We start from the raw sequence: 27,909 nt of genomic DNA, 5'->3' as shown, positions 1-27,909 counted from the left end.
CTGGGATGCCACATGCTATTTGAAAGCTAAAATCTCACTTCACACTATCTCTGCGCCTATTTCCCCTTCAATCCATTTATTTCTCCTTTCCAAGATTCCCCTTTAATCCAAAGTAGGTATTCTGACTACTTCCCAAAACCTGTTTGGTTAGAGAACATATTTAATTCTACTGTCATTGCAACTCCTTCTTTCCCTGAAGAGTTTGTTCTGTGTATAAAACCATGCACGTATCGTCCCTTCCTCCAAACTCTATGCATCTAAAGTTTCCCTCTAACGCATCCGATTGGATGCCTGTACCATAAGGAAACAGTTTTCAGGTCAGTATCTGCCGAGAAATCTTTCGTTTACCTTGAACCATGGTATAGAAAGAATCAATTGATGATAAGTTGGAAGTGATGCTGACATCTTCCTCTCTGCTGGATGACTCGATGTCCACTGTAATGGCCCTTTCCATTTCCCCATGAAGGTTAGTGACCACTCCAGTTGGGAATGTAACATTTGTTAGACGGCCCTCGCTATCGTAGCTAAAAAACAAAACAAAACAAAACAAAACAAAGGTTCAGAAATGATACATAGCAGGAACAAATTGTTTTCATTTACAAGTAAAATGAACAAAAATACCAGCTACTCATATTAAGGCACGTTTGCTTTTTTGTGCATGGGATAGGCACAGCAAAGACTTCAAACGTGCTTTGAAGTAGTCAAAAGACTGCTTAACATACAGGAGCCTCAGTGGCGATAGCAAGAGCAAACAGATGGATCTTCAGCTCTGCATATTATTCTTTGAAGTATGACCAGATCCTGCTGCACATCTAATTCACCATTTCAAAGGAAGCATATTTATCAGTGCTAAATTCCGTAGCATTCTGTACTCGCTCCCTATTATTGGACTACATTTTGCTGTTATTGTAGGAATCCTCAAAATTTTTCATAAAAAGGGTGTCTTAGTAAGAGTGTCTCTTGGGCCTTTCCTTATTCAATGATTATGCAGACCACCTGCCCTCCTGTTCCTCAGTGCTTAACATTTCTTGTAGTATTAAGAGAAAGAATCTGGGGTAATATTTAATCTATTTAAGCTGCTTGTAGCTGGAAATCAGAACAGCTAGCATATATAACTCCTTAACTGCCTGCAGATCACAGTCTGAAAGTTGTGGCATAAACCACAAAGGAGGTGCTTTTTTTTCATGGCTCCACTGACATTTCTCTAAACCAACAGCTGTATACCCATTTAATATGAATATGTAGATAAAATTTCTGTAATTGAAGCTGACTATGACATCTAAACCATGTCTTTTCCTATGCTGTGTTAGGTATACTCCATTTGTACAAGACCTGAGACCATGCTCACATCCAAACCTGCACTGTGGTCACAGTATAGAGAGGTAAAGCGTTATGTGAGCTTCAGGTCATAAAACTGCCTTTACAATTAGCTCTTCCAGTACTACAGCCTGGATTCATCAGCCTAGGCGTTCAGCTGAGGTTCCTCATTTAGAAGTATAGCCTGCCTGTACCTGCAACAGAGAGAAACAAGTATCCAACGGGTCGTTCCAGGCCCACATATGACCTGTTCGCTCTCAGGAGCTTTCCATCCCTCTCCCGAGACCGTGTAGTGGGAGGCTGAAGGAACCTTTAGTCTCTTAAAGTAACTAGAACATGACGCTGCAGGTCCGCACAGCGCGCTAGACATTTCATGCTTACAATTATCATCAGACTTGCTCCTTCTGGGAAAGAAATGCAAAACCAAAAAAAGACCCTGCAAAACCCCCAAGCATATCACTAAGGCTCCAGAAACTTTTTCTTAAATTGAGAGAATTAATTCCGAAGAGTTTTAACCCCCAACACACTTTCTTTGAACAGCATGAGTACTGCAAAGCATTGCTGTAACTGAAAAGATTAGGTTAAGAAATGTTTCTTTCCAGTTTGCTTACTCTGTAGATTTGACAGCTTTTTGCATACAGTCATTTCCATCCTTTTAACACAGTTGATTTCCTTTGTTTATATAAGACTTTCACTTAGCAACAGGAAAAAGAAAAGAATGTTTAAAAATCAGAAACCATACTGTAAGCCAGGGAAATCAAGTGGGGAAAGTAATTTTTTGAAGTTAAGTATATGTCAAGATGATAACGGGGTTTCTTCCAGTGTGTTTCTAGCCCTAATTTTGGCTTTCTTTCACATACTGGACTTGGCAAGCCAAGATACTGCATTTATGTGAGAGACCAAAACAAACGTATCAACGTTCCTTGTGCATGAATGTGACTGCCAGCCTATTCATGACCTTCAGTCTCATTCCTCAGTTCCGTCAACTTATTTTCATGCATAACTTCCCTTTTCAACTCCCAGGGGACTGTATATTGTCCAATTAGTGTCCTTTTCTATTTTCTGCTTTATGTTTGAAAATGGTATCAAATTTTTTTGTTGGGAGTTACTTGCATCCTTCGATTCCAGTAGCCAATTACCAGTCTTTATTTCAAACTATGATTACTAAAGCTGCAGAAGGTAAGATTTCCCTGTAAGAAGAACTTTTTACCCTTTGAATCACAATATCTGTGAGAAATTAATTATCATATTTCTGAGTGTACCACTTGAGTTGGAAGATGCTACACACTGGTGGTACTCAGTACACTGTGTGGCTTCACTGCAGTATGCAGCGCTGAACATCACCGTTCTTGTTTTATGCATTCTTGCTTCCCCATTATTATTTTCTGACTCCCATGCCTATAGTTCCTGAACCGGTCTCTTCTTTCACAAATACATGAAAGCACATCATGAGCCTGAGATAAGTAGCTAATATTACTACAGTGGGGGAGAGTTCAAAGATCAGAAAAAAATCATGCTACACATTCATGTTCTTAAAAACATGACTTTAAAGCTGAAATAATCTTAAAAGCCACGATTGCTTGGTTCAGGCGTCCTAGTGCAAGAAGAAAATGCGACTGAGACGTGAAAGGTAAGAATAGGATTTCACATACTTTTATAGCCAGGAACAAAAAGAAAGAAGGGAAATAGGTCTTTCCACAATTTACTATATATTCCATTTTATGATGGATTGTAACATGTGTCCTTCATTTTGTTCACAGCACATCCATCGAATACTAAACTTACTTTATACTTGCTATCTTTTTGCTCACAATGAAAGCCTTATCAATGCTCAGCACAGTAACATCACTCATACCTTTGGGCATTCCTCTGCCATTTTTCTTATTACATCCAAATATCCTTGCATTCTGCTGCCAAGGTGAATTTATTCATCCAGGATTGTCAGTTTTAGACTGAGAGATTTCTTTTATCTGCCTAGTGTTCTAATATTGGAATTGCTCTAAAAGGAGCGAGACCTAAAGTCTGGAGGCGACCGCCTGTATTTGGTATTTCACAACCTCTTTGATCTTTTCATCCAAACACAAGCTCAGGCACACGTGTTACCGCGGAGCCCTCTGATCTTTCTCCTATGTCAGGCTCCACAGCAAAGCCATTCAACCAACCTCTTCCAATTCCTCAAGAGAAGTCGCACATGAACTTTTCAAGAATCTGAAATGGAAACTTGCTCACTGGGTATGAACTCGTGTGCAGTAATCCTATCAACTCACTTCCATTCACATTAACATAATGATCTTCATTTTTGGTCAATAACTACAGAAGACAGCAGCAGGGGCAGCTGCCACCACCGCCAGCTGAAGTTCCCCTTAGATCAAATTCTTTTTCTTCTTTAGGATGATCTGCTACTGCCAGATAGTCTTCCCCTTCTGCAGTGAGAATTTCTCAGAGATAATGATTAACAGCTTCCCAGATTCTTGACCTTTTGCTCTTCACCTGCTGGAAGTCTCTCTTCCATTGTTCATCTCCTTTAGTTTTAATTACATTCCTTCCCAGACCATTTTCTGTTCTTGTCTATGTAGGCCATTTCACTTTGCAGTGGTAACTTCCTGGTAAGCCTTGTTACAGATGGAAATGCCCTACTTTCTTTATTTCTGACTTGTTTCTCACGTGCATATCTTAGTCTGGAGCACATTTAGCTCAACCCCAACTTGCAGAGCATTATTAATGTTTTATATCAGAAGTTACTTCAACATAAAATAGGGAGCTGTAGAAATGAAGTGTGTAGTACAGATTGCTGCTAAAGCCAATTGCTGAGTTATGACTGATACTGTTTTTGCACAGACCACTGCAGCACACTCCCTTAACAAAATAAACTCTGTATTTTTTTTTTTTTTCTATTGTAAACACGTCAGGCTGAAGAGCAAGTCACGCTGGTTCCTGCACATTTCAGATAACAAGACATACATTGCAAATGTGTATTATGTATTTCTTTAAAGACTGGTTACAGATTATACTACTAGTTGGGATACTGTATTAGAGAAATGAGGCATGAATGCATTTCACAATATAGACATGTATAATTTTGACAGCAAAATGAAAAGTACTGTTCCATTCTCACTCGACACACATCAGGCATTTCCTCTGTGCATCTTGAATTATCAGGAGTGACAAAAAAATGTATGGCACCTTACCCTACTTGCTTCAAATTATTCATTGGAAGCCTTATATCCCGAGGTGCTGCTTCTTGGCAGGTGAGAACAGAAGGTTCAAAGTTGACTTTCAGAAGTGCAGCATGCTGTTGTTTTGGGTGTGTACTCACCATGTTGACACATACTGAAAAAATCTGTCCTAACCTGGCAACGAAATGTCTCCTTCAGCTTGTTGAGGCCATGAAGTTCACATTCACACAGAGGACCGCTGTCTTTAACATTGAAGAGCGTCAGTTTGCAAATAGGTTCTTTCACTTGTATTCAGCCTCCCATAGCATACTGCAAGGTTAGTCCCTCCCAACTTGTGAATTCACAGTTGAAAAATTACAGTAAAGAGAAGCCACCTTGATAGGGTATCACTGCGCTGCTGAACCAGTAACCAAATAGTTACCTTGCTGGTCAAAAGGACACAAACCCATAGTTTATCTACCATCACTTTTGTTATCCATTTGCCACCCGCACGGAGCTCTCCTGTCCTCCACTGGTTTAAAACAGGGCACAACAAGTTACTGGGAGCATTACTTCTGACCATCTTTAACCATTATGTGGGCTGTTGAAAGACAGGAAAAGACTCTCAACTTCAACAAAATGAAATTTGTTATCTTTATCCCCTTTACTCCATTTCTGAGTTGCTTTCCTCATTTTGATACGCATTTTTTGATTTTTATTTGTCTGAAGTGCGACCGAATGAGCCTCCTAAGAATGAAAAAAATGAAAATAATCTACAGATGCATGGACAAATGATTTCTCCTTTTTTTGGGCATTTTTTCTTTAGTCTCATTGAAATATACACTCCAGTGGATTTATAACTGCTCATTTATAACCTGCCTTTAAAAAATAGTATTAATTTAAATACTGTATGCATATGTTCCTTTATTTCCACACAGTGTAGTTGACATCTTAAAGGTTTAGCACCTTGCTTGTGAATTCACAGCACAAATGTATCAGGAAAGCCAAAATATTAAACTATAACTTCCTTCTGAGATATATATTTTTTTTAAAAAAATTGAACTGTAAACATTAAGGTACCTGTATGTCTTGCTAATATTGTTTTGTTTTGCTTAACAAGAAGGAAGCAAATGTGTCATAAATGAAAATTTGATGTATATTAGTAGGCTTGTAAATTATGACAAGTGGATTTTTTTAAAAAAATTGACTATTGTCTAAGAAGGGTAAAGTTTTTCCTTTGTTCTTTTCTGGAATATTGTTAAGCATGAGAAAAAAAAAATCAGCTTTCCAGTCTTACAGAATTTTAAATATATGAAAAAAAAAGCTTCCTTCCCTTCTTTTCCCTTCCTGCTCTACTCTTTTACCCTCTCCCTCTGCTTTTTCCTTTACCTTTCTGCTGTGCCTAGCTCTGAGAAAACAGTGGATGAATAGGAATTACAGAAAATAAGTTCAGGAATGATTGTAGGAAGGAGCCCAAGTAGACTGCAGCCCAAAGTCCAATTCTGGACAGGAATCTATCTACCTACTTGTTTTTTTTAATGGAGTTTGGGTGGAAATGCAAACTCACAGAACCCCAGAGGCTGGAAGGGCATTACAGGTATTAGTGTCAGCTAAATTTCTCTGTCCTGCTCAGCCAAGTGTCAGAGGATGGAAGCTTAAATTCAAGCAGCTGGTTCGCTTTTCTGGTTCCTTTATCTGATGGTTGCCTTCCATGGGGAAAGGGCCTTTTATCCTGTTTTCATCCGGGAAAGTCTTATGCAACTGTTTGCACAGCTGGTTAAATAATTCAGGTGATGGTCTTTTATCTTAGCACTGTGGTCAGAACAAATTTTTCAGCCCAGATTTAATGAAGAGATTTCCTCAACTGGAAAGTGATTGACAATTTCTCTTTTCATCTTCTTCTGTTATAACTGCAGCTTTTGAGGCTTTTTCTGGTGTGTCTATTTTGTCCTAACGTTAAAAGGATAGTTTTCAGTCTTTTTTTGTAAACTGGCGTTCAGCACACCAGACGTGTGAACAATTCACCGAAATAGGCCATTCTTGACAGCCATAACTCATCTACAAAACAACAGGCACACTCTAAACGAAAATCACTGCAGGAAATGTGTCTGTTGAAAAGGGAGCTCAAAGAAATGAATCAACACCTTCCCCGGGATAGCTCGTTCACTTTCGTACAGACAACGTTTTGATGCTCATTTTCCACTTCATTGCACAACCGGGCAAACAAGCGCAAGTTCGGTGCTTGTGCTGCCGTGAGACTGACCGCCTTCAGAGCCTAATCCAAAATGACTTCCAGGGACAGGTATTTGGGGGAAGTGGTGCTTTGCGGTGAAAGAAGCAATACGTGAATTTATCAGGCCAGGCCGCTTCCTTACTTTTTTGCCAGAAGACTGCCAAACTTTTCACTCATTGCTGTATGGTGTTGTGACCGCCCCGCACTGTGCTGCTTGCTGCAGCGAGCACCTGCCATCTGTATTCTCGTAAGGATTCACAAGAAGAATTCTTTCACAGCTTGCACATCTGACGCACGCCTTACATGCACGGGAACCTGCACAAATAAACAGCGTCAACGCCGACGGTGCTTTCTGAAGAGTAGGGAGAACACCTCCCGGGTATGCGCGAGGGCGAAGGGGTGCACTGGGAGCAGCGGGAGCAGCGGGATGGAGGCGGTGTGTCTGAAAGGAGGGGCGTTCCCTGGGGATGGGGCCTCGGCAGCACGCACCCTTCTGAACCGGAGTGCAGCCAATCCAAGAGTGATTGAATGGGGCTTGTCCTTCCGAAGATGAGACGGCATTGCAGTAGCCAGGCTTTTATCTACAAGACCTCAACACTCATCCCAATCTTTTTGATTTCCCTCTGATGGGAATTCACTGCCCCCGAGCCCCGGGGTCCGCAGGGGCCGGCCTCTGGTTTTTGCCGGGGTGTGCAGAGCCAGCTCCAGCCCCACAGCAGCTTCCCCCGCGCGCTGTCTTTAATCTCAGGGCTCCCTGGGGCTGCTGGTTTGTTTCTGTGTCACTTCCCCCCCCACTTCTTTGCTCATCTATTGCCGTACAAATAAACTCTGTGCCTTGTTGATATAAATACCGGAGTACGGCCTTTCAAATAAAAGAAATGTGGGTGTGTATATACTTTATATGACAGATTGTCCCTTGCTGTAAGGTCTGCTTATACTATCAGAGCTGAGTGTAGAGGCCTTTAGTGAGACAAGGACGTAAGGCTGCTCTGTTTGGCAAGACATTTTGTTCACAGAATTAAGGTGTAGTGTTGCTTCCCCCCCCCCCCCCCCCTTTTTTTTTTTTTTTAATTTTGAAAGGTGAAAACTATGAAGGTGTTTTTACAGGATCACAAAAAGTGGACATAATGAACTTAGTAAATTGCATTATGTCTGAAAAGCAAATTTAGCAAAAGGAAAGCAAAATTATACGGGTGTATTTATATTCCTTTTAGGAAAATATTTATAGTGTAATACCAAGATGGTAAACAAATATTGCTAGATTCAGGTTTTATGGTTAATTTAGAATAACACCCTTACTCCTTCAGAACATGAGTCACACCCAGCCAGTGCAGGCTTCTGAAGTGACAGACTTTCCCCTCTTCGGAGGGAATTAGGTGGGACTTTCAGCTGCGTGTGCCTTGTAGGCTCCCTCAAGAGCTGATCAGTCTGGCCTCAGTGGGGACATCAAGGAAGACCAAATCTCTTGAAGAGGCTCGAAAAGGAAGACTCTATGTTTGAATACATCATGACTGAAAATAGAAAGCTGCCTTTTCACATGCAACCCGGAGCTGCCCTTCCACCCTCACCACACCAGGTTCCCAATGAAGTAAATGGAAAGGAAAGTGAGCTAGCTTGGCTGTGCCTCCCTGACTTCTGTTTGACAAAGAAAATTAACACGAGACAAGAATATTAACATGTCAATAACTGAACAAATGGAATTATTAAGTACTTGATAAAGCCAGAAGTGAAATGGATACTTTCAGGAGCCTGAGCAGAGCTGTCTGGATTGACACTGCAGGACATCTGTGTCATTAACAGGAATAATACTATTTTTTTGCTGAACTATCCTTACTTCTAAGTGCTTTACCAAACCACAGAGACATCCCATGCTGATTTTCTTGACAGAAATCAAAGCACTTCTTCCTTTTTCATACATGTAAGATGTAATAATGTTGATATGTGCCTTCAGTGTTGCTATTTTATTACTTATTCAGTGGTTTCTCAGTTCTGCTTTTATTACTTAGCCTACTTCTAAGGACAAGCAACTGTAAACATTCAAGAATGAATATCTATTAGAAAAAATATATTACTGATATCGGGGCAATTAGGGCACACGCTACAGTTCTCTAAAAAATTTACCATTAATATCTAATGGTAACTATTAATGTATTATTTTTAACATGGCTGCTTTATTATTAAGCAGGATAAGTCTGAAACAGCAAGTTTGTGTGCTCCACTGTCAGCAAAAGTCTTACAAGACTAATGTATGTAACAGCGTGTTGTAATTATGAATTTTACTGTAAAGTTCAGTTACAGTTATGAAAACTGTGAAATCGTAACTTCTATTCTTAGTAAGAGGAAGTTGAAGTTAGAAATTTAAAAAATGTATTTAACAATTTATCTAAACAAGAAACATGGGAAGTGCGGTCAGCAAGCACAACTGCCTCTAAGCTCCTCTCAGAAATCGCACGTTGCATGAAACATGGTTTATGTACTCGTGTACTATTGATATATCTACGAGAAGGTTTAAAAAAACATGTCATCTTCAGCTTGTGCCCATGCACACTTCAGCTTGATATTTTTCCCTACAAGTTCTCTTTGGGTAGGGGGAATAATTAACTTGTTTGGATAGAGGGAAGTCTTTTCATCTCCTTTTGGCCAGCCTTTCCTCCACGGGCCTGCACGGCGTAGTGAGAGAGGGTTATGCCTACTAGTTTCGATTTGTGCCATGTTGAGAGGAGAAGAAGCAGCAAATCTTGACTAACAACAGAGAACCAGCTAGTCCCTGAAATGTGCTCTAAGAGAGAAATAATATATATATATGAGAAATACATATGTATTGTGTGCTGGATTGAGACAGGCAATGTGGATAAACAGGCACTTATGCAAGGACTGGATAGCTCACAGACAGTCCCCAAAAGACAGTTCAGAGATGGTTAAGAATGAAGAGAATATGTCTTTTGTTGCTTGAGTAAATATAATATGGGAAAATTAAAGTAATTGCACTTTTAAGTCATGTCTTGCAATCAAGGGCTCATGTGCTGCCAAGAAAGTCAATGCAAGAATATGGTAATTGGCTGAACAATTGGCTGTTTTAATGAGTATGGTTAATTACTTTATAGCCACTACTTTTTACACTGATGAAGCAAGAAGCAGCAGCAGTAAAAGCAGAAGGTACAGAAGATTGTTGATGGTAAAAGGATAAAAATATCTAAAAAGCACTGTGGTACCAAGGACATTCAGAGAATGCTGTTTAGAGGTGATAAAAAATCCAGATTACAATTTTGTACAAAGTTCTGGTATTTGTAAGAAAACAGAATCAAATTAGATTGGAAGCCCCAAAATTGCAAGAAAAAAGACTAGGCATTTTTAGATACTTATATTACTGAGACATAAATGCAGATAGAAAAATGAACACAAATAGAAAAACAAATGTTATAGGAAAATAAACCCTCACAAATGCAACTGGAATTGGTATAGAAATATTAATTATGAAAAATTAATTGTGAACCTCTTAATATACAGTAAAAGTGCAAGTGAACTGACAGTACTATTGGCGGGATAATTTTCATCTGATCAAAAATAAATATTTGATTTTATCTAAATGAAATCTTTCTGTAGAAATTCCATAGACTTTTACAAGCCAAATCTCAGTATTTCCAAGTCAGACTCCACAAGCAATGCATTAAGATGAAGCAAGAGGAAAACCACAGAATATCGTCTGTTCTCTGTTGCCAAATGCAGACAGTTACAGATGATGTGCCTGGTACGTGGGGAAACTAAACAAGTCCAAGCCAGAGGCAGTATCTTACTCTACATCACAGAGTTTTAAGGAATCCACCGCACTGAATGCATTGTTAATAAAAGTGCAATATGCAAAGGGTGATGCTAGATGTTTACTTGTGATTCTCTCCAGTCTATATATTATCGTGAGGATTTCGCATTCCGCATGATTTTACCACCTTTCCAGAATGGCTGGAAAGCTCGTTAATTTAACTCTGGGAGCAAAGTAAACTTTTAAGGGCTCTGCTTGCTGATGTCACTCTCTTTGATTTCTGTTGCCTTCCCTCAGAGACAAGAATTGAGCAGGAGAAGGAGGAGGGGAAGGAGAAGACAAATGAGCTCAGGGCATGAAGTGCCCAGGGAAACACTGGATGGACTGTCAAGAGGTACGAGAGGGTATTGAGAAGAAACGCACTGCTGGGAAAGGAAAAGGCAAGGAAACCAAACATGCCTTAGAGAAATGGGGAGAGACATGGGAAGGAGAAAGATACAAGGTAAGAAAGTAAGGACAATAGTAGGAGGCCAAGGTCTGGAGAGCAAAAAAGAGACCTGGAAGAAAGGCAGTAAATTTGCAGGGAGAAGGAGGAGGCATCTTAGCCTAGATGAGATCTCTGCCTGCTGATACTGCTGCTGAAAGGCGAGGAAGGCAAGATGAGAGAAGCAGGAAAGAGACAAGGAACAGTGGCTACTGGAATTCATGATTAAGGATCATGAGTAACAGCAGCCTTTTCTCTGGAATAATTTGCCCTCTTGAAAATGGCCCAGCTTTCAATTCGTAGGGAGCTTTTTACTCATTTTGAGCTGAATTGTCAACCGCTGGCACGCCAGGGCTTTGAGGGAGACCCGAGGTTACAGGCTGGGGGCAGGTCTGACCTCCTACAAGACGGAGCGGCTGCAGAGGGGCACTTCAAGACTTTTTAGGAGTTTACTTTTGATACTTCAAAAAACTTAGGTCCAAAAATGCTCCTTCTGTGCACCTGTGTTAGCTCTCTGTATGTGAAAGGAGAATGAAAACTGCTGCACAGAAATAATGTCATATATGCTAGCTAGAAAGTGTCGCTTCCAAAATGCATATAATCAGTCCAACTTCTAAGGTTTATCTATTTAAATGCTCCTATTATGTATACATAATATGCAGCTATAGTTAATAGTTTCCAGCTTAGCTATCTCACAATTGTGTAACAACAGAATCCGATCGTGCTGATTACTCTTATACCTTGTTTAATATTATAATTTCATCATAAAATCTAATCTGGAGGATTTTTAGCTTCATAAGGCTACACTGTTTTTTTAGTATGCGTGTATTTTCAATCCTTTTTGTGAATGCTTTATTAATATCTTTTTTATTCAGCAAGTGTTTAGACCCTTGATAACAGATAACAGTTACTACAAAATTTAGTAACAATACCTTATGAAAGTATGTAGTCTTGAAATATAAAATGTTAATTTTGATCAGCAGACTATATCCTTAATAGAATATGAATTTAGAAATCCATTTTGCCATAAACATACAAAAAAAAAAATCAAAGTCTGTAAACAAATAGAGACAAGAGATTATATGCTATCCTAAATAATTCAAGTTAGTACTTAAAATTTTCACTGTAAAAAACACAAGGAGTGTGAAAAAAAATGTTTCCTGTATGTCAGTCCTTCCCTTCTTCAGGCAAAGTGGAGACTGAATAAAATAAACTCTAGATTAATTAGTGTCCAGACTAAATGAAATGAAAAAGTAAACTTCTTTTGGATCTGGTATTAGTGTGATCTAGACTGTGGAAAAAAGCCATGAAAAGAAACAAGTCCAAATGTTTTAATATGTGCCAGAGCAGTGCTTGCCAATTTTTGGGATGCAATGTTTTTTCAAAGATTCCCTCTTTTCACTGAGAAGTTGTTAAAAAATGGAAAAAAACCCCATTAAATCACTTTCATAAATCTGCTCTCAAATCACTGAAAGCTCAACTGAAACTAAGTTCTTTGGGTGCACGTTCCGGTTATACAAACAGATTTGCTCAAGAGAATAGTTAACAAAGCTATTCCTGAATTGGCTCCAAAGACTATCTTTTTGTTACTAAAAACTCAGTATTTTTACTCCAATGTAACTTCTGCCATTTAAACAGATGTGTGACAACCAAAGGGTGAAACAATACAGCCATACTCGGAGATAGTTGAAAAATGACATTTCTAGTCCATTGGACATTCTAACAGTCGAAAGGTTGTAACTCTAAGTGAGAAGAAAGTCTAAATTCATCATGGAATATATTTGGAGAACCTGAATAATACAACAGAGTAAATAAAATGTGTAAATAAATGCCAATATTAAAAGAAAATGCATCCAAAATGAAACTGAAATATTCTATTACTGAAATAGAACAAGGAAGTCTGAGCGATTTCATCTCTAATTTCCTATTCCTTGCCTGATGTTTGAGGGAAACCTTTACGCTTTAACAAGACTTCATTTTTTTCAACAGAAAACTCTTTGGCTGAAAATTTCTTAGCCCACACTACCTACAAACGTGACTATGCAAAAGGTGGGAGAGAGATACACGCACGTATACTGTGTCACCCCCACACAAGTCCTTATGCAGTACACACGCTTTCCATCTATTTTGGCAATAGTAGCAGAAGCCACTGGAAACCCAACCTAGTCAGATTTAACGTTACAAATCATCAGCACTGAAAAGCAAAGTCACAATAAAGTTTGCTGATCCCAGAGTAAAAAATGGGAAAGTAGCTGTGTTTGTATCTACTTTTTCTTCAAAAGGGAAATATACAGACACACATTTGGTGCATGGGGATTTTATGTTAAAAAGCAGCTATGATGACTGATGGATGTTTGTAATAATAGAGTTTTGGCAAGAAAAATAACATGGTGATTTTTTTTTTTTTTTCACTTATTCCCTGTAGCTTTACATAATCGGTGCAATTTTTTTATTTTTGGTATTAACTTGTACAGAGCATCACAGAAAACATGACTGGAAGGGGCCTTGAGAGGTCATGTGGTCCATCCCCTTCCCCAAGGCAGGATCTGCTCTTCCTGCGTTAGTCCTGAAAGATGTCTCATCTGTTCTTAAAGACAGTCTGTGAAGGGCAGGGGGTCACTATCGTTGTCTGTGTGCTCCAGGGCTCCAAAATCTTCACCGTGAAGTTTTTCCAAATGTCTAATCTGAATCTTCCTTGTTGCAATTAAACAGATTACTGCTTCACCATGGCTACGGGGAGGACATTAAAATCTTCGCTTCCGCAAAAGCCTCATACACTTGCAAATTCGGGGTGAGTGAAATTGCCGAGCTTTCTCCATAATTATTTCAGCTTGGGAATTCTAACAAGATACCAGTTGGAGGTAATTGTGTAGGAAGTGCATAAACAGCAGCCTGGAAACACTACTAATACTTACTGAGGGGAATAGCCTGCCCTTTGGGTTCTCCATAGGCCAGCTGGACATAACCGATCTCAGAACAGAAAGTCTGCATGAAAGCAGATCAGGTGTGAAAGATGGCTATTTACAGACTCAGTAAATAACTACGTACCTCCTGACACACGGTACCCAAAATTCTCCCTATGATGAAAAATACAGACATATCAACCACTTAATAGTGAATATAATACCCACTTTTTTGTGATCACGCAGACACCATTAAGATGCATCCAGGAGCCATCAGCTACTTCTGCAGTACACCACAGTAGGCTACACAAAAACTACAGGCAACATGGTGAGAAATTACAGCCCTGATTAAAACTCTAGGTCCTCAATTAGCCAGTATGAATGCCAGCATGATTTAAAGTGCCTGCTGTACCCAACAGATGCCTTAATTTCAGTAAGGGGCTTCACTATCCCCCAAATTGATTGCCTTGCCCAACTCGCCTGCTGGAAACAAGTGGTTGTATGTGTCACAGCTAAACACTGAATTTACTCTCTGTGGAAAGGGATGACTATCCCCAGCGCGTCTGAAGCTGTGCTTTGGTCTCTCAGCGTACAGGACAGGGCTAACCCAGGAGAAGGAGGACACGTGCCCTCCTGACCAAACTGTTTCTCATTGCTCTGTGTATCACCACTATGCTTCTGTGTCCTCTTGGCAGGACCTAAAAAGATACGCAGCGGATGCACCAATGCACAATTCAATATTACAGATGTGTGCTAATGCTTTGGGAACGTGCCCGCTGCCAAAGCCCCGCCAATTTACAGATCATTGGAAGGATACCTTAAAACTGGCAGCAGCGCCGTTCCACCTGCTGTCTTTGTTAGGGATCAGCGTTTCTAGCCCTGTCTCCACTTCAGGCCACAATATGCAGTGAAGCAGCACCTGCTGCTCTCGTGTCTCTGACGGGCGTATGTAAAGGCTGGAGAGTAGATACAGGTGCTCAGAGTCCTCCTGCACACTGCCTCGGCCAAATGTATGCTGACAGAAATGTGAAGTTATCTCAGAACACAGATGTTTGGCTTTGCTGCCACTGCCTGACACTGGCACTTTATTTTCTCTACCATGTGTGTTGAATTGAAAGCTTTTTTTTGAGGCCCTGACCTTGGCAGCAGTTGCTACTGCATTTCATCATAAATATAGGAGAAAAGAAGAGGGGGAAAAAAAAAGAAAAAGAAGAGGGACTTACTGGACTTTCATGATGCCCTTTGTAATCCTGAATACTTCTGCTGAGGGCCCTCTAACACTTTTACTTATCATTCTAACTCTATGTCTTCCACTCCTTCACAGACACATTTTTAGCCAACCTTAGCACGCCTTTCATGGGATTTAAAAAACCACGTATTTTTCCAGTTGACAGAGATGACTGGAAAAAAAATCTCTGTTAATTCTACATCAATCTTTTTTGAAATAAATAGTTTGTTTTAAGCTGCATATTTGTTACATTTTTTTTGGCATATCAGCTTATAGTTCAGCTCATTTGGGAACGAAGTTGTCTATAAAACCCATACATGATCTCTCAGGTTCTACTAGTTTATCTGTAAATTGTCACGACCTTCCTTAGTCAATGTAATTGAGGATTCTGTAAAACGTTTTACTAATCCGGCTGTTATGAGCCGGCATTGATGACTTAATGACTGTAACATAGGGTAAAGCAATCCACTGGAAAGATTTTTTTCTGCGGCTGGAAAAATTACAAGTTCTACTCTTGCACTAATACCTCTCGCTGTTGTGCTCGCACCTGCACACACCACATTGCTGGTGGTCTCTGTGTTTTCAGTTTATTCCTTCAGGAATGACATTTCCCCCCCACATTTCTCTTCTCAGCTTCCTCTGCCTGGGCCTGCCTGTGTGAAAGCCTGCCGTGGCATCCAGAAGATCCTTCCTGAATATTCGCCACTAAGTGAAACACAGCCTTTTACACCTTCAACAAACATACCCAGCTAGCCTTTTTTTGGGGGGGTAAAAGACTATGCAGAGATGCTTATACTTAGAAAAAAAGAAAGAAAAAAATATTGAGCAGTGGAGACAAATTTCTTGTCAGCATTTGCTGCCGAACAATGTCAATCTAATGAGCAAACGGGATGAAAATCTAGTTTTTGATGCAAATCTACAAAATCATGGCTGTCTGAGTTACAGCTTTCTTGACAAGAATGAAATGTTGTCTCACTGTTATTTCAATATAGAAGACTGAAATTCACAATAATTAATTTAAAACGATTCAGACTTGACGTTTAGAAGAAGTCAGACAGAGGAAGTCAGCATGGGGAACACAAAGTGTCTCTCCGTGCTTTTTGTTATCAAAGGTCATCTTTACAGGTAATTCATCAGTCTCCAGAAATATCACAAATGGTGCTGTATAACTCAATAAAACTATGAGGCATCTGACTTTATTTTCTGTACTTACTCGAAGAACGTGGTCCATCCAGTCTCATCGCTTTTAGTTGCCAGAAGTCCACTGTTGCCATGGTAGGTAAATAAGACAAGCTCCTGCCCTTGTGCAGTCATGCTTTTCAAACATCCGTTAGTGCCTATCGTCAACCAGATGACTTGGTTATCAGGAGAAACCACTCGCACTGGCATCCGGTTGGGATCCCGTCTGATACGAAGGGTATTCCCATTGCTATCCGTTACGGCAGTAATATCATTATCATTACTGTAGCTAAAATTGTACAGATAGTCTCCGGTGACTAAACTCACAGTGTACTGGTGAGTACCGTTGACATCAAAGATATAAAGCTCTTGGTCAGTTGGAGAAGCAATTTCGTAGAAGTTCACTGAATTCAGTAAGGGTTTATTCTTTGACACGGCCCGTATCCGAATGTTTCCCAGATCAGCAATGTACAGGGTGCCGTCCGGAGACACAGCTAAGGAGGAAGGGGCATTAAGTTTGGCATCTTTAGCGTAGCCGTCTCCGTTCTGGTAACAGTCACAGTTGACATCATTTTTGCAATCGCACTCGGAGGGTATTCCAGCAACTAACGAGATCTCTCCATCAGTTGTGACCTGCCTTATCCTATTAACCTTTTTTTCATCAGTTTCTGTAATGTAAAGTACCCCACTGTAGGACACGGCGATGGCAGTTGCCGACTCGAGCGTGGTCTGTACGGCGTGCTTTCCCACCGTGTACTCCACTCCAGGAACCTGGCAGTGCATTGGCCTCCCCGCAGCAATGCGAACCTGACGGTTTTCGGTGATCTGCAAAACTACGTTGTTATCCAAAACGTACATGGAGTTATCCATTGGGTTGATGGCTAAATCTGTAGGCCATTCCAGACGAACCTTAACAAACAGAAGCGTTTTGTTAAACGGGTAAGCAGTGCAGATTAAATGAACTAATTCACCCTCAGTTTTAGACACCTGGTGAAAGGGTATCTTTCATCCGCTGCAAGCAATCGCGACAGAAGGACTTGTATGAAAATACATGCAGCAAACTAAAGCTTTTCAGGAAGGCAAGGAGAAGAATGTTCAGACATCTATTTTAGAGCACTGGAGCTATAATAGAGGTTGAAGTTCCCCTCCAATAAATGCTATACTTTTCTGTATCACAAATGCATAAATAAAATTAGAGACAGATATCAAAGTCCAAATACACACTTTAAGGACAGTACTCATCTTTATTATTGTAATAGCAAAAATAACTTACTACCTTCCAGATTACGAAACACCGTACTGTACTCCATTTTTAAACATACCATGAGTGATGTCCCTTCTTACCTACACGAGCTTCTTAAAACAAATAGAAAATTATGGGGTTTTGTATACAGCCTCTCAATCACTCTAGTAGGCTAAGGATGTTAGCGATTCAGAAAATATCAACATGCCAAGACAGTTCTAACAGGCCTGCCATTCTCCCAGTATTTACTACCAGACTTACTGTTTCCTGCTGATAGTTTTGCTGTTCTAAACTGAACTGAACTTTATGGGCAGAAAAATTGAATACAGCAGCACTTATAGCTAAGAGAATACACTGCGATTAATGCCCTTGGAACAAGTTTCTTTCTCCCCAAATTCTGCTGATCAACATCCATTAGGCACTCCACCCAGTATTATTTTAAGGGACAAGAAAGCTGCATTTGTATTTCTAGCCCCAGCTCAGCTTTCCAAATTAGCAGCAGCTAAAAAGTACCTGGCTGATGTGCATGCTGGTATCACAGGTTAGAGGTCGTGCCGAGGTCAGGTCGTTGGAGCCAAGCAATGTGGATATTATTCCGTTCTGATCTACTTTTCTGATCATGGTCCCATCAACAAAGTAGATTAACCCATTCTTGTCGATTGCTATTCCTTTAGTGAAGAGAATGAAACTTAGCTTTTTGTACTAAGTGTAAGCAGTGAATATATTATCTATAACTAAGGGCGTAAGTGGTATGTATCTAGTTAAGATAATTAAGGGCAGACAACATGGTCTCAGGCAGTAGGTAGTAAAAGAGTTTGTAAATTTATTTTGCATAATTAATCAACATTCAGTATGAAATCTACTACTGCTTTTCACATTTGCTGTTCACACACTGTTGCGTGTTGAGAAGTGCCTAGCTTTAAGTTACCTGAAACATGGAACAAGCGGGACCAAAAGCAACAGTGATTTCAAATCTTCACCATTGCCTGCCAGACACGTAATCTAAATGAGTACTTAAAAATGCTCAATAACCATGCAATCCAAATATTTCCTAAAGAATCAACCCGGGTCCCCTGTAGCTCTCTTCCTCAATGGTCTTTCCAGTTGGAAAAAAAATTACTCAAAACCGTTTTTTTGAGCCAGCTCCTGGGTTCAGTAAGTAAAGACAGTCACCCTCCCAGCTCTGAACTTTCATATTATTGAAAGTTACGGAGGGATAACTCTTTTTACCTTTAGGGCTCATGAGAGTTGCCTCCACCGCCTTGCCTCCATCACCACACCTTGCCTCATCAAAGGGTAGGCACTGCTCCCCTGTTCCTCCTATCACCTCAGCATTTTTGGTCAGGTCTTTTGCACCCGTGAGCGACTTGGGCCGATAAATCCTGCGTGTGTTTGTGTCAGAAACGTACAAATCTCCTGTCACGGGGTCAGTTGCGAGGTAGTATCTGTGAGCTGGGTTGTTGCTGTAAAATGGAATTATACATTGCACATGCTGTAATTCTTTGCACCTAACATTGGATCAAGAAGAGAAGGCTTCAGTTCATATGCAGTGTGCAGCAATACATATATAGTTAAAACCAACAGTGATGCTTTAAGCATAGGTTGCAACAGGTCACGGCCCCAAAATCTTTTTTTGTTCACGTGCCTTGCCTCTATCACAGGCAGATCAATCTGGATTACTCATCCTTTTGGGACAGACGATCCATTTTGTCCGTGCTGCTCACAGGCCTGTTCCATGCTTTGTAATTAGACACAGCTCCTGTTTCTCTAATAGGCCAAATCAAAATACCGGAGTCTAAAAAGTCCCAGGCTTTCTGGGAACCTTGATCCAGTTTCAAACTTTGCAGGAGGACCCCACTTACACTTTGGTGCTGTTATCACCCTATCTGTTTTATTATCATTTACATAAGGCTGCTGGGGTGCATGGTTTATATAATTCATAAACAGATAAGGTAGAGTTTGCATTATTAGTTCACAGGCAGGAGAGAAGACATCCTTCCTAAGTATCTGTTTAATCCACAGCTTTCAAAGGCGTGATACGCATGATTTAACGCATTAGGAAACGTCATCTTTTCCACCAGAGCACTGAGCGGAGCTTTTCCATTCTTCTTAACTTGGAGTCATATTTCAAATAACTGTACACATTGGCACAAAACCGCTAACTATGCCAACACAGTCTTTATTGCAGTGAAAATATATATTGCTAACCATTTTCCCAGAAACGTACATTTTGCCTCTCCACTGGTGCCATATAATTGAGAATTATTGTCTTTTCTCCCCTGCTGGTGAAAAAGCTAGCCCTGGAGAGTACCTTTTGGGTTGATACATTATGATGTAGGAACTTAACCCACTGCAGCTGGGATTCCTGACCTAATTTATGACATGAAGAGCTGAAATAAGGTCATGTAAATACAGGAGGTAATTTCAGATGCTCTCCTAATGGATTGAAGCAGAGTGTCAGAACAGTCAGTTCCACTTCTGATGTTTGCAAAAGTGCTGCTTAAACAGATCTACCAGTCTTGGTGATAGCCAAACATCTGTTCACAAAATGCTATACTTCACGTTTTGTAAATACATAACTGTGCTAATGTAACACATTTTTATGTACTGCCACTTGGAAAAAGCAACAAGAGACCAACAGGAACAACTTGTGAACAAATTACGTCTTTTAGCAGGGACAGATTTTTATAGCTACCCAATTACAAAAACACAGAAAAAAACGTGTTGCTTAAATAGGATTTTCTTTGGTTTTAAGACTTTTAACATGTTGGTTCAGAATGAAGAAACCAAGTGAAGCAGACTAATGAAATAAAATACACAGTGATTAGCACCTCTTAAAAAGCTCTGCTATAGCGCCGAGTGTTGTACAGCATGTCTGAAAACAATCAAATGGAGGCTGACTTTAAATTTCTGTCTGTTAGCAATCTGTTATTGCCAATGTGCTAAATAGTTCAAAGGTATTTTAAAAACCTTAATTTAGAAAGAGATCATTTAATATGACCACTATGTAGCGTACAAATTATTTATACCTATATAGAATATAAATTTAATTTAATTCATTTACACGATTACTTTAGTCTTTAAGAAACTTTGCAGACGCTTCAAATATAAACACATTGCAAAGTGTGAAATGTGCAATTAAATTTTATTTCATTGTAATTTAAAATAAAGTCCTCATTCTACCGAAATCTAAATGAAAGTACCTCTCTTCAACTTGTCTAATATCGTCTCAATCTTATTTTTCAATTGTTGGAATAAAGAGTCAACAAATCAATAACTAAATAATTTATGCCTAATGCAATTATTTCTTTTGAAAAAAGAATTTTTAAAGCTATTTTCTTCATAAATATGAAAATATTTCTGTGTTCTAATTAATTGCAACAAAAATGACAAAGCTCTTCTATTTTGGGATGAGTTTTCATAGTAAGTAGTGTATCTGCATCAGAACAAAAAAATACAGCTGATAAATTTATTTTCTCATTTTATTTACACCCCCTCCTCCCCAAGTTCGGGAGTGCATAGGGTATTATTATTGAATCAGTATAAACTCTCCAACTTGTCACACACAGATGTCTGAAGGCTCCTTTCTGAGCTAATACAACAGGCTTAACTTCAGTGTTTCTTTTCAAATGAACGTTAAAAAGCAGAGGCAGCTCTAGCTGATAGGAAAAAAACATTAATTCACAGGAGCAAGGCACAATTTGAGGAACTGAATAATTGTCCAGTGAAAAACACACTTGTTTTCTCGCCAGAAAACATCCATGTGCACTATGCAGATCTCAAATATAGTACAGAGATAAAAACCAGCAGCTGGAAAGCTGCACAGAATTTATTCTGTTTCATTGTAGCTTGAAATGTTATTAAGCTTCTGCCTTCTACCAATAACAACAAATGCAAAGAAATAAAATCCACAGTCAGTGACTTCTTGAGTCGTTCAGTATCGCCTAATCACTGTCAGTAGCTCTGCAAAACATGCAGTTACATACCAACATGGGCTCCTGTAAAGACAAATGACAACAAATTAACTTGTTCTGTCTATGCCAAATAATAAGTGCTTCGAATTTAAAGTGTGCACACACACGCGCAGAGCTCTAATGATCTATTTCCCACTGCTTTTATCTTGCTTATGCCGATCTTTTAATTCTTCAGCTGTCAGATCACCTGCATTACTCTCCATGCATAAATTTTTAAAAAATACTCTTCCTGCTTCAGTCCCTCTCTCTCTCCCATTCATTCCGTGACTTCTAAACCATATACCCTTAAAGCTGTTTTTATATTTTGCTAAATTTTTTTCTGGCTCTCTACAGACTTGGGATACTGCCATAGCCTACAAATGACCTCTCTGTCTTCAAAGTCCTTGTAAAAATTACTTCTTCCATGAATGGCCTATCAGCATTAATCACCCACAAGCAGCAGTGTGTATGAAGACATCAGTTCAGCTTTGAGATAGAAAAAATGTTAGGTCACTGGTACATGAGAGGATAAATTTGATCTGCATTGTCTCTCTAATTTAGAGTACAGGCTCCTGAGGTGGGAGGCCCATCGCTCTCCGTGCTGAAGGTCTGTGTTTACAGGCAAGGGAAGTTGAATGCTCGATAATAAATCTGAACTAGTATTTAACCCCGCTCATTAGTTTTACTTGGGGAATACATATTTCAGTGCATTTTCTTAGTTTTGATACTTAGTAATTCTCTATTGCAAGGTGGGCCGTTGAGGGCTGTTTTCCAAACTGCGGTTTATGCAGAAATCTCCTCAGCAGTTTGAAGGGCTTGCCAGTAAAACCGGACAGTTTGCCCCCGTCTCCTGCAGGCCAGCCAGGCCTGCCTGCCCCGTCCCTGCAGCGTTGCACAGGGCTCTGCAGAGCCTCACGCAGGCAAGAGGAGCTATTTGGCCCCACGGTGTGTCCTTAAGCTGGGGAGCCCACGGCAGTAGGATTTGCTGGATCATACAAGTTCGCACGCGTTAAATACAAATCAGCTAAATTAATAGAATAAAAAGCCGACGGCATATTAAGCATAAAGATGCCACTCTTGGCTTTAGGAAGCCCTGAGCAGCGAATCCCTAAGGCTAAGTGGACACTGGGAAAATGCCGTATGATCGGAGGGGAAACTCAAAGTCGTAGCAGACCATGTCAGGCTGCACCGGGGGCTCCACACCTCCTGCCCGCTGGCTCCGGAGCCGCTCCTGCAGAGCCACCTCCGCCCGCCTCCGGAGGAACCCCCACTTCACGGAAATGCTGTTACAGTAATTTGTGCTCTGTGATTGCAATTTTGCTACCCGGTGCTTCTGCATGTGTAGGCATGAAAAAAGGAGGAGAGCTTCAATGTTCTACCTCATCAACTTTTCTTACGTGCAGGGATCTTAGTTTATGAAATGCCACAGTTTAGTCTGTGACCACTGCTCTGCTGGAGGCAGGAGAGGGCATCTCTACTAAATCACAGTAAAACAAACCTCATTTCGTATCCATTCCTTAATTCCCTTTGTCCCTTCCAAATTCCCATTTTGAGTACTATTCCGTATTTCGTATGTTTGCCAAGACAATGTCTTACCCAACTGCAATCACAAGTTTGTGATACCAGAAGGGATATATGTAAAAGTAGAGGAACGAATGCAAATTAAATATAATAGTGAAAACCTCAAACCACCAAACAGAAGAGACTGACTCTGAGTCACACCTGGAAAATAACATAAAACCAGCTGGACTGCGCATCAACTCCCAATTCTGATCATTAGCACTGAAGCAGACCCATTATTTAGTCATGAAATTTTTTGCCTAGCACATCTGAAACATACTTTTTTAAACGTAAAACCCTGCCTCAAAAGAAGAATGTCCAAAGCAAAGTGAATTTAAAAATCAAGGAGAACTGAGATATAACTCTCTGGGATTTGTCTAAAAACAATGAAGGAAAACGATTGGCAGCAAAAAAGGAGAGAAAGGGACCAGTGGGACTGTTAAGCCCTGTACTTAGCAGTTCTGCCATGAAGTCTTGTAGGGTTTCATGTATCCAACAAGATTTTAGCATCACTCTGTTTTTCTCTCCTTATCAGCACCGACTGCTGTGCCAAAGCAATTCTAAGCATCCATCTTCTTCTCCTATGTTCTTGCCACTATTGTAGCAATGCCAGGATGGATGAATGTTGTACTACAATCCTTCTGATTACTACTGTCTCTAAGCCCAGTGTACTTTAGAATCTTAACTTCTGGAGTTGTGTTATTATGGGACAATTTCAACTTTCATTATTAAGAGAAGTTCACTGTTAAAGAAACATCTGTTAAATGTGAGCCTGAAAAGACTCAACATCAAAAGGCTAGTGAAATGAACTCACTTGACACTTCTATAATTTTATTGCTTACATGCCATTCTCATTGGATTTAGGGTATCTGATTAATGAGTGAGTTTTGACAGGATCAGCAAAAGCGCTGCCATCAAGGAATAGGAGTGAGCAGAGATGAAGGGACAGCAAAGGAGGGCATCCACAAGCATAAAAAGAAGCCTGACTGCAGACAGAGAGTGACGAGAAAAGAGGAACTTGTAACCGAAAGGACGATGCAGCCTGACAGCTGACATAACTAAAACATATGAACTCATTATTTTTGAAAAATACTCCTCTTTTCTAGTAATACTTCTAAGAAATGACTTCTCCATTATAAGCATTCATTTGTTAAAAAAGAAAAAAAGAACAGTTAGAAAAATATAAATCTTCTTTAAGGAATGCTTACCTATGTCTAAAATCTTTATTTCTTGGTGGGAGCAAGTAAAAAAGAACAGAAAAACATTATTAGAAAAACATTCAGAAAGGATGTTAAGAGATGAAAAGAAGGCAACATTTATGTCTATCATTAGCGAAGTGGTGAATGATCGTCTTTTGTCCACTCGTGTCGACTACGTAGGTTAACGCTTAAAATCCACAGAATAATTACTTTGGGTAGATTAAAGTCTCACAGGTTAGGTAAGCATAGTTAAAATATTTTACCAGGGTAAAATTTTTTCACTTTAAATACTTTTTCAAATGTTTTAAAATGCTTTGACTCAACTTTTTTTTTTGTTCCCAAAAGCATTTGGAAACTGTAGCTTACACAACGTCAGAAATATATTCCGTACTTTAGTTTGCAACAGTAATTCACAACTCCAACAGTCCGAGATCAGAAAAAATCATACCTTAGCTCCAGAACACTAGTTACATTTCCAGATGGGAATATCCGCCGAACATAGTTGAAATCCCCCACGTAAAGACTGCCATCTATCCCACAAGCTAAGGCAACCGGAGCCAATAATTTATTACCATCAGCTTGACCATTACAACTTGGACAGGAGATGCTGCGTCGTCTTCCATTGCCCATAATGCTACTAACAACTGGGGGTTGCTGAGATATAAATTGATTTTCACCATTTCCTTTGTAGAGGATTCCTGGCAGATAATATAAAAGAACACAAAGCAAAAAACAGTTTATAAAAACTCTGAATGTATGGACATAATATGATGCATAAGTATTCTAAAAATCTTTTAGTTGATTAATAGAATGTAATGCACTTTTACTTGTTTCACCACCGTGTTTTTCTTACTACAAGTAACAGAACTTTATTAAAACATTTATAGTTACATTTAAGTCACAGACACACAAAGCATTGTATTATCTTGTCCACAAAATGTAGCAGAAACACTAAATATACTAGCATTTAAGACCCAAATAAGTTTTCAGTCGCTCTTATTTTTAAACAATAATAATTTAAATAGTTATAATTCAGAATAAAAATTGTTGTGTTGAAGGAAATGCAAGGAATCAATGTCTGTGTTCCTAAATCTTTGCAGTTTTGAAATTCCCTGGAAATGACTGAAATTCTAACTATGCCTATATTATAAAAAAAGAAAAAAATTACATTTGCAAATTGTATTTCTAAAATCCTACTACAACTAATTATGAATATGATGTCAGATGTAATCTAAAGTGGATTACCGTTGCAAATTGTAAATATTAATTAAAGAGCTATTTCAAAAAGTTGGAGATTGCTTCAATTTTATATAATATAAAAGACTCTTTACTCAGCTCACAACAAAAATGAACCTCTGGCAACAAAGTCTGCCTCAATACCATGTCTGCAGTTATAGGCAGTTATTAAAAATGTCAAAACAGCAAAAAAAATGTGGTGCCAGGCCAACCTGCCTCTTAAACTTAATTCTGCTTTGAGGCATGAAAGGAACAATAATTTCGTGAAGACAAAGCAATGTGCCAGCAGTATTTTTCTTCCTTATAGTCTCCATAGGAAATCTGAGAAGAAAAATGCATGCTTTATGTTAAATCTTCCGTCTTAGGAAAAAAAGTGTGACTTTATGGTGTGTTAAAATGTTGCCGGGACCCTCGCTATTATATCTCTCAATGAATCCACTGAGGTGTACTCTGCGAATGGTCAGCTATGATGGTTATACTCCTAAGTCACAATATGTCTTTCTGTGGTATGACCCATGTAAACCACATGTCACTTTGTATTTTAGAGGGATACGTGTTTTATTGATTGTGTGCCCAGAGTTTCAAAGGCAGTTTGGGGCTGAGGGATACATTTCTCTTCTGAGATGCTTAGAAAAAATTTAATATGTATTCCTCTTTCTTTCCTCACTCCCATAATGCACTCTTTATACTGAAAGAAATGAGAAGAAATACTTTGTTTTCCTCTTTAAATGTTTTAGGTGCCTTCTCTACTTTTTAATGTTATACAATTTAGGAAATTATAAACATAAAGCCAATATACATGATAAAATTGGGAAGAATGAAAATGGTTTATGGAAACCTAATGTCAAGTAATCTAAATAAGTAATCTAAATCAAAAGAGGGAGAACGTATTTTTCATGAATAGTTAAAGCCAGAATGCATTAACAGTATACAAACCCCCTCTCCTATGATTACATCATTTATGACAATCATGGCACCGTAATTTTGCCAGAAATAGCTGAGTTCTGTAATTTTCATCAGAGGAATTCTACAAGTCAGCACAGTGCACTATTGCACCTGATTTATTCTGTCATTACCTTGAAAAATTGGTCCTTTGCATTTCTCCTCTATTATCACAGACTGAAAGATGTACATTAGACTATTTACTGCAGTAGTTCAGGACGTCCGTACAAACACTGCACTCTGTTCTGAATAAATTTCTCTAGCTCATCCACCTTGTCATTACGACTCTCCACTTCGTTTATTCAATTAGACACACGTCACTTTGAAAAGTCGTTACTTGTTAAATGTACTCTTGAACGTAATTTAAGTCCATCATCAATTTACCTTGTGAACAGAATCAATCTTATATATATATATTTAGAATTATAGCTCTTCACATTTTCAGATGGATTAGCTTACAATAATTTGCACAGGGTTTTTTTGGACATTTTAAATTAGGTACAATGACACCTTTTCCCTTGATTTGGTTACCTTGTTCTTCTACCAGTCAGAAGCAATGCTTTGGGTGGTGATTAGCATATCACACAAAATAAACTCCTGTACTAGTGGGAGACCTCCAAGGGACACCAGGTACGGCAGAAGTGACGGTCTTCCCGATGAATTAATTCTGGGCTCCTCCTTTGCTTAAGAATCCAGTGTGACCAACTCCCACCTTGAGCCATGGGACTCTGCTTATTTCACCTTTCTTACATGCTTCCAGCCAAATTTTCCCGAATTTCCTCCTGTTCGGTGTTGAGCTGGGGTTTCCTTAGCATGGCACCCTCCAGGCAGTTGCTGAGTAGCACACCCGACAAATTTACCTTGGTACCAAGGCACAGTTCTTGGAAGTGTGTGCTGCTCCTCATCTTTTCACCAAAATCAAGGAAGATCTGCTCACCAGCAACTGGACTCTGTCCTGAAACAAGGGGCACAAGTGCCCCCACTTACTCAAGGCAGCACCATTCGTCACCTGCTGTGTGTGAGCCGACCACAGCGGCCCAGGGAGGATTCTCCTCAGGGAAGGATTTAAACAGGAGGAGAGACTCAATGAGTGCTCATCCTCCAGAAGAGTCGGTACCCATTTGCTGACTGCTCCCATGAGCAGCCGTGCTGGGGTTGGGGGTGTCTTGACATGAAGCGGAACGCCTCCTCTATAAATGAGGGTTTTAATATTGGGAGTGAAGAGCTCTCAGTTTGGCAGGAATGTCTCTTACTGCTGTTTAATTTTCATTCATTGCGAAAGCTGGAAGTGAAAACGTTGTTCAGGATACTGTTAACATACAAACAGTTAATCCTAATAACAATGCTGACACATACAACTGCTTTAGAAATAGTGTCTACCTAGCATCACTCAATTATTGAAAACAATTCCAACATTTTTGGGTTAGGTTTTTTTTTGGACAGCATATCTAACACAGGCTGACACTGTTAAATGAAATTATTAATGCGTATGTATTTATAGGATGAAGGAACATGATATA

At 39.5% G+C, this 27,909-nt stretch overlaps 1 protein-coding gene across 9 annotated transcripts in view; it reads right to left on the bottom strand.

Moving 5' to 3' along the window:
* The window catches only part of TENM3 (teneurin transmembrane protein 3), a 1,343,701-nt gene that overhangs the window by 19,028 nt on the left and 1,296,764 nt on the right, over nucleotides 1-27,909 (bottom strand). For 8 of the 9 annotated variants that reach the window (XM_032988404.2, XM_032988405.2, XM_032988406.2 and 5 more), the window contains 6 exons: nucleotides 24,660-24,909; nucleotides 24,221-24,241; nucleotides 18,730-18,962; nucleotides 18,013-18,167; nucleotides 16,291-17,165; nucleotides 349-524 (listed from right to left, as the gene is read on the bottom strand). In XM_032988404.2, the coding sequence (XP_032844295.1) occupies nucleotides 349-524; nucleotides 16,291-17,165; nucleotides 18,013-18,167; nucleotides 18,730-18,962; nucleotides 24,221-24,241; nucleotides 24,660-24,909 (1,710 nt within the window). The remainder of the gene's footprint in view (nucleotides 1-348; nucleotides 525-16,290; nucleotides 17,166-18,012; nucleotides 18,168-18,729; nucleotides 18,963-24,220; nucleotides 24,242-24,659; nucleotides 24,910-27,909) is intronic. The other variant, XM_032988408.2, reaches the window with a different exon arrangement.

This window comes from Tyto alba, unplaced genomic scaffold (genome assembly GCF_018691265.1).
Source record: "Tyto alba isolate M040663 unplaced genomic scaffold, T.alba_DEE_v4.0 Super-Scaffold_6, whole genome shotgun sequence".
NCBI classification, from domain to species: Eukaryota; Metazoa; Chordata; class Aves; order Strigiformes; family Tytonidae; genus Tyto; species Tyto alba.
The sequence above is the reverse complement of the archived record's forward strand: the minus strand, read 5'-3'. Positions and strand labels throughout refer to the sequence as shown.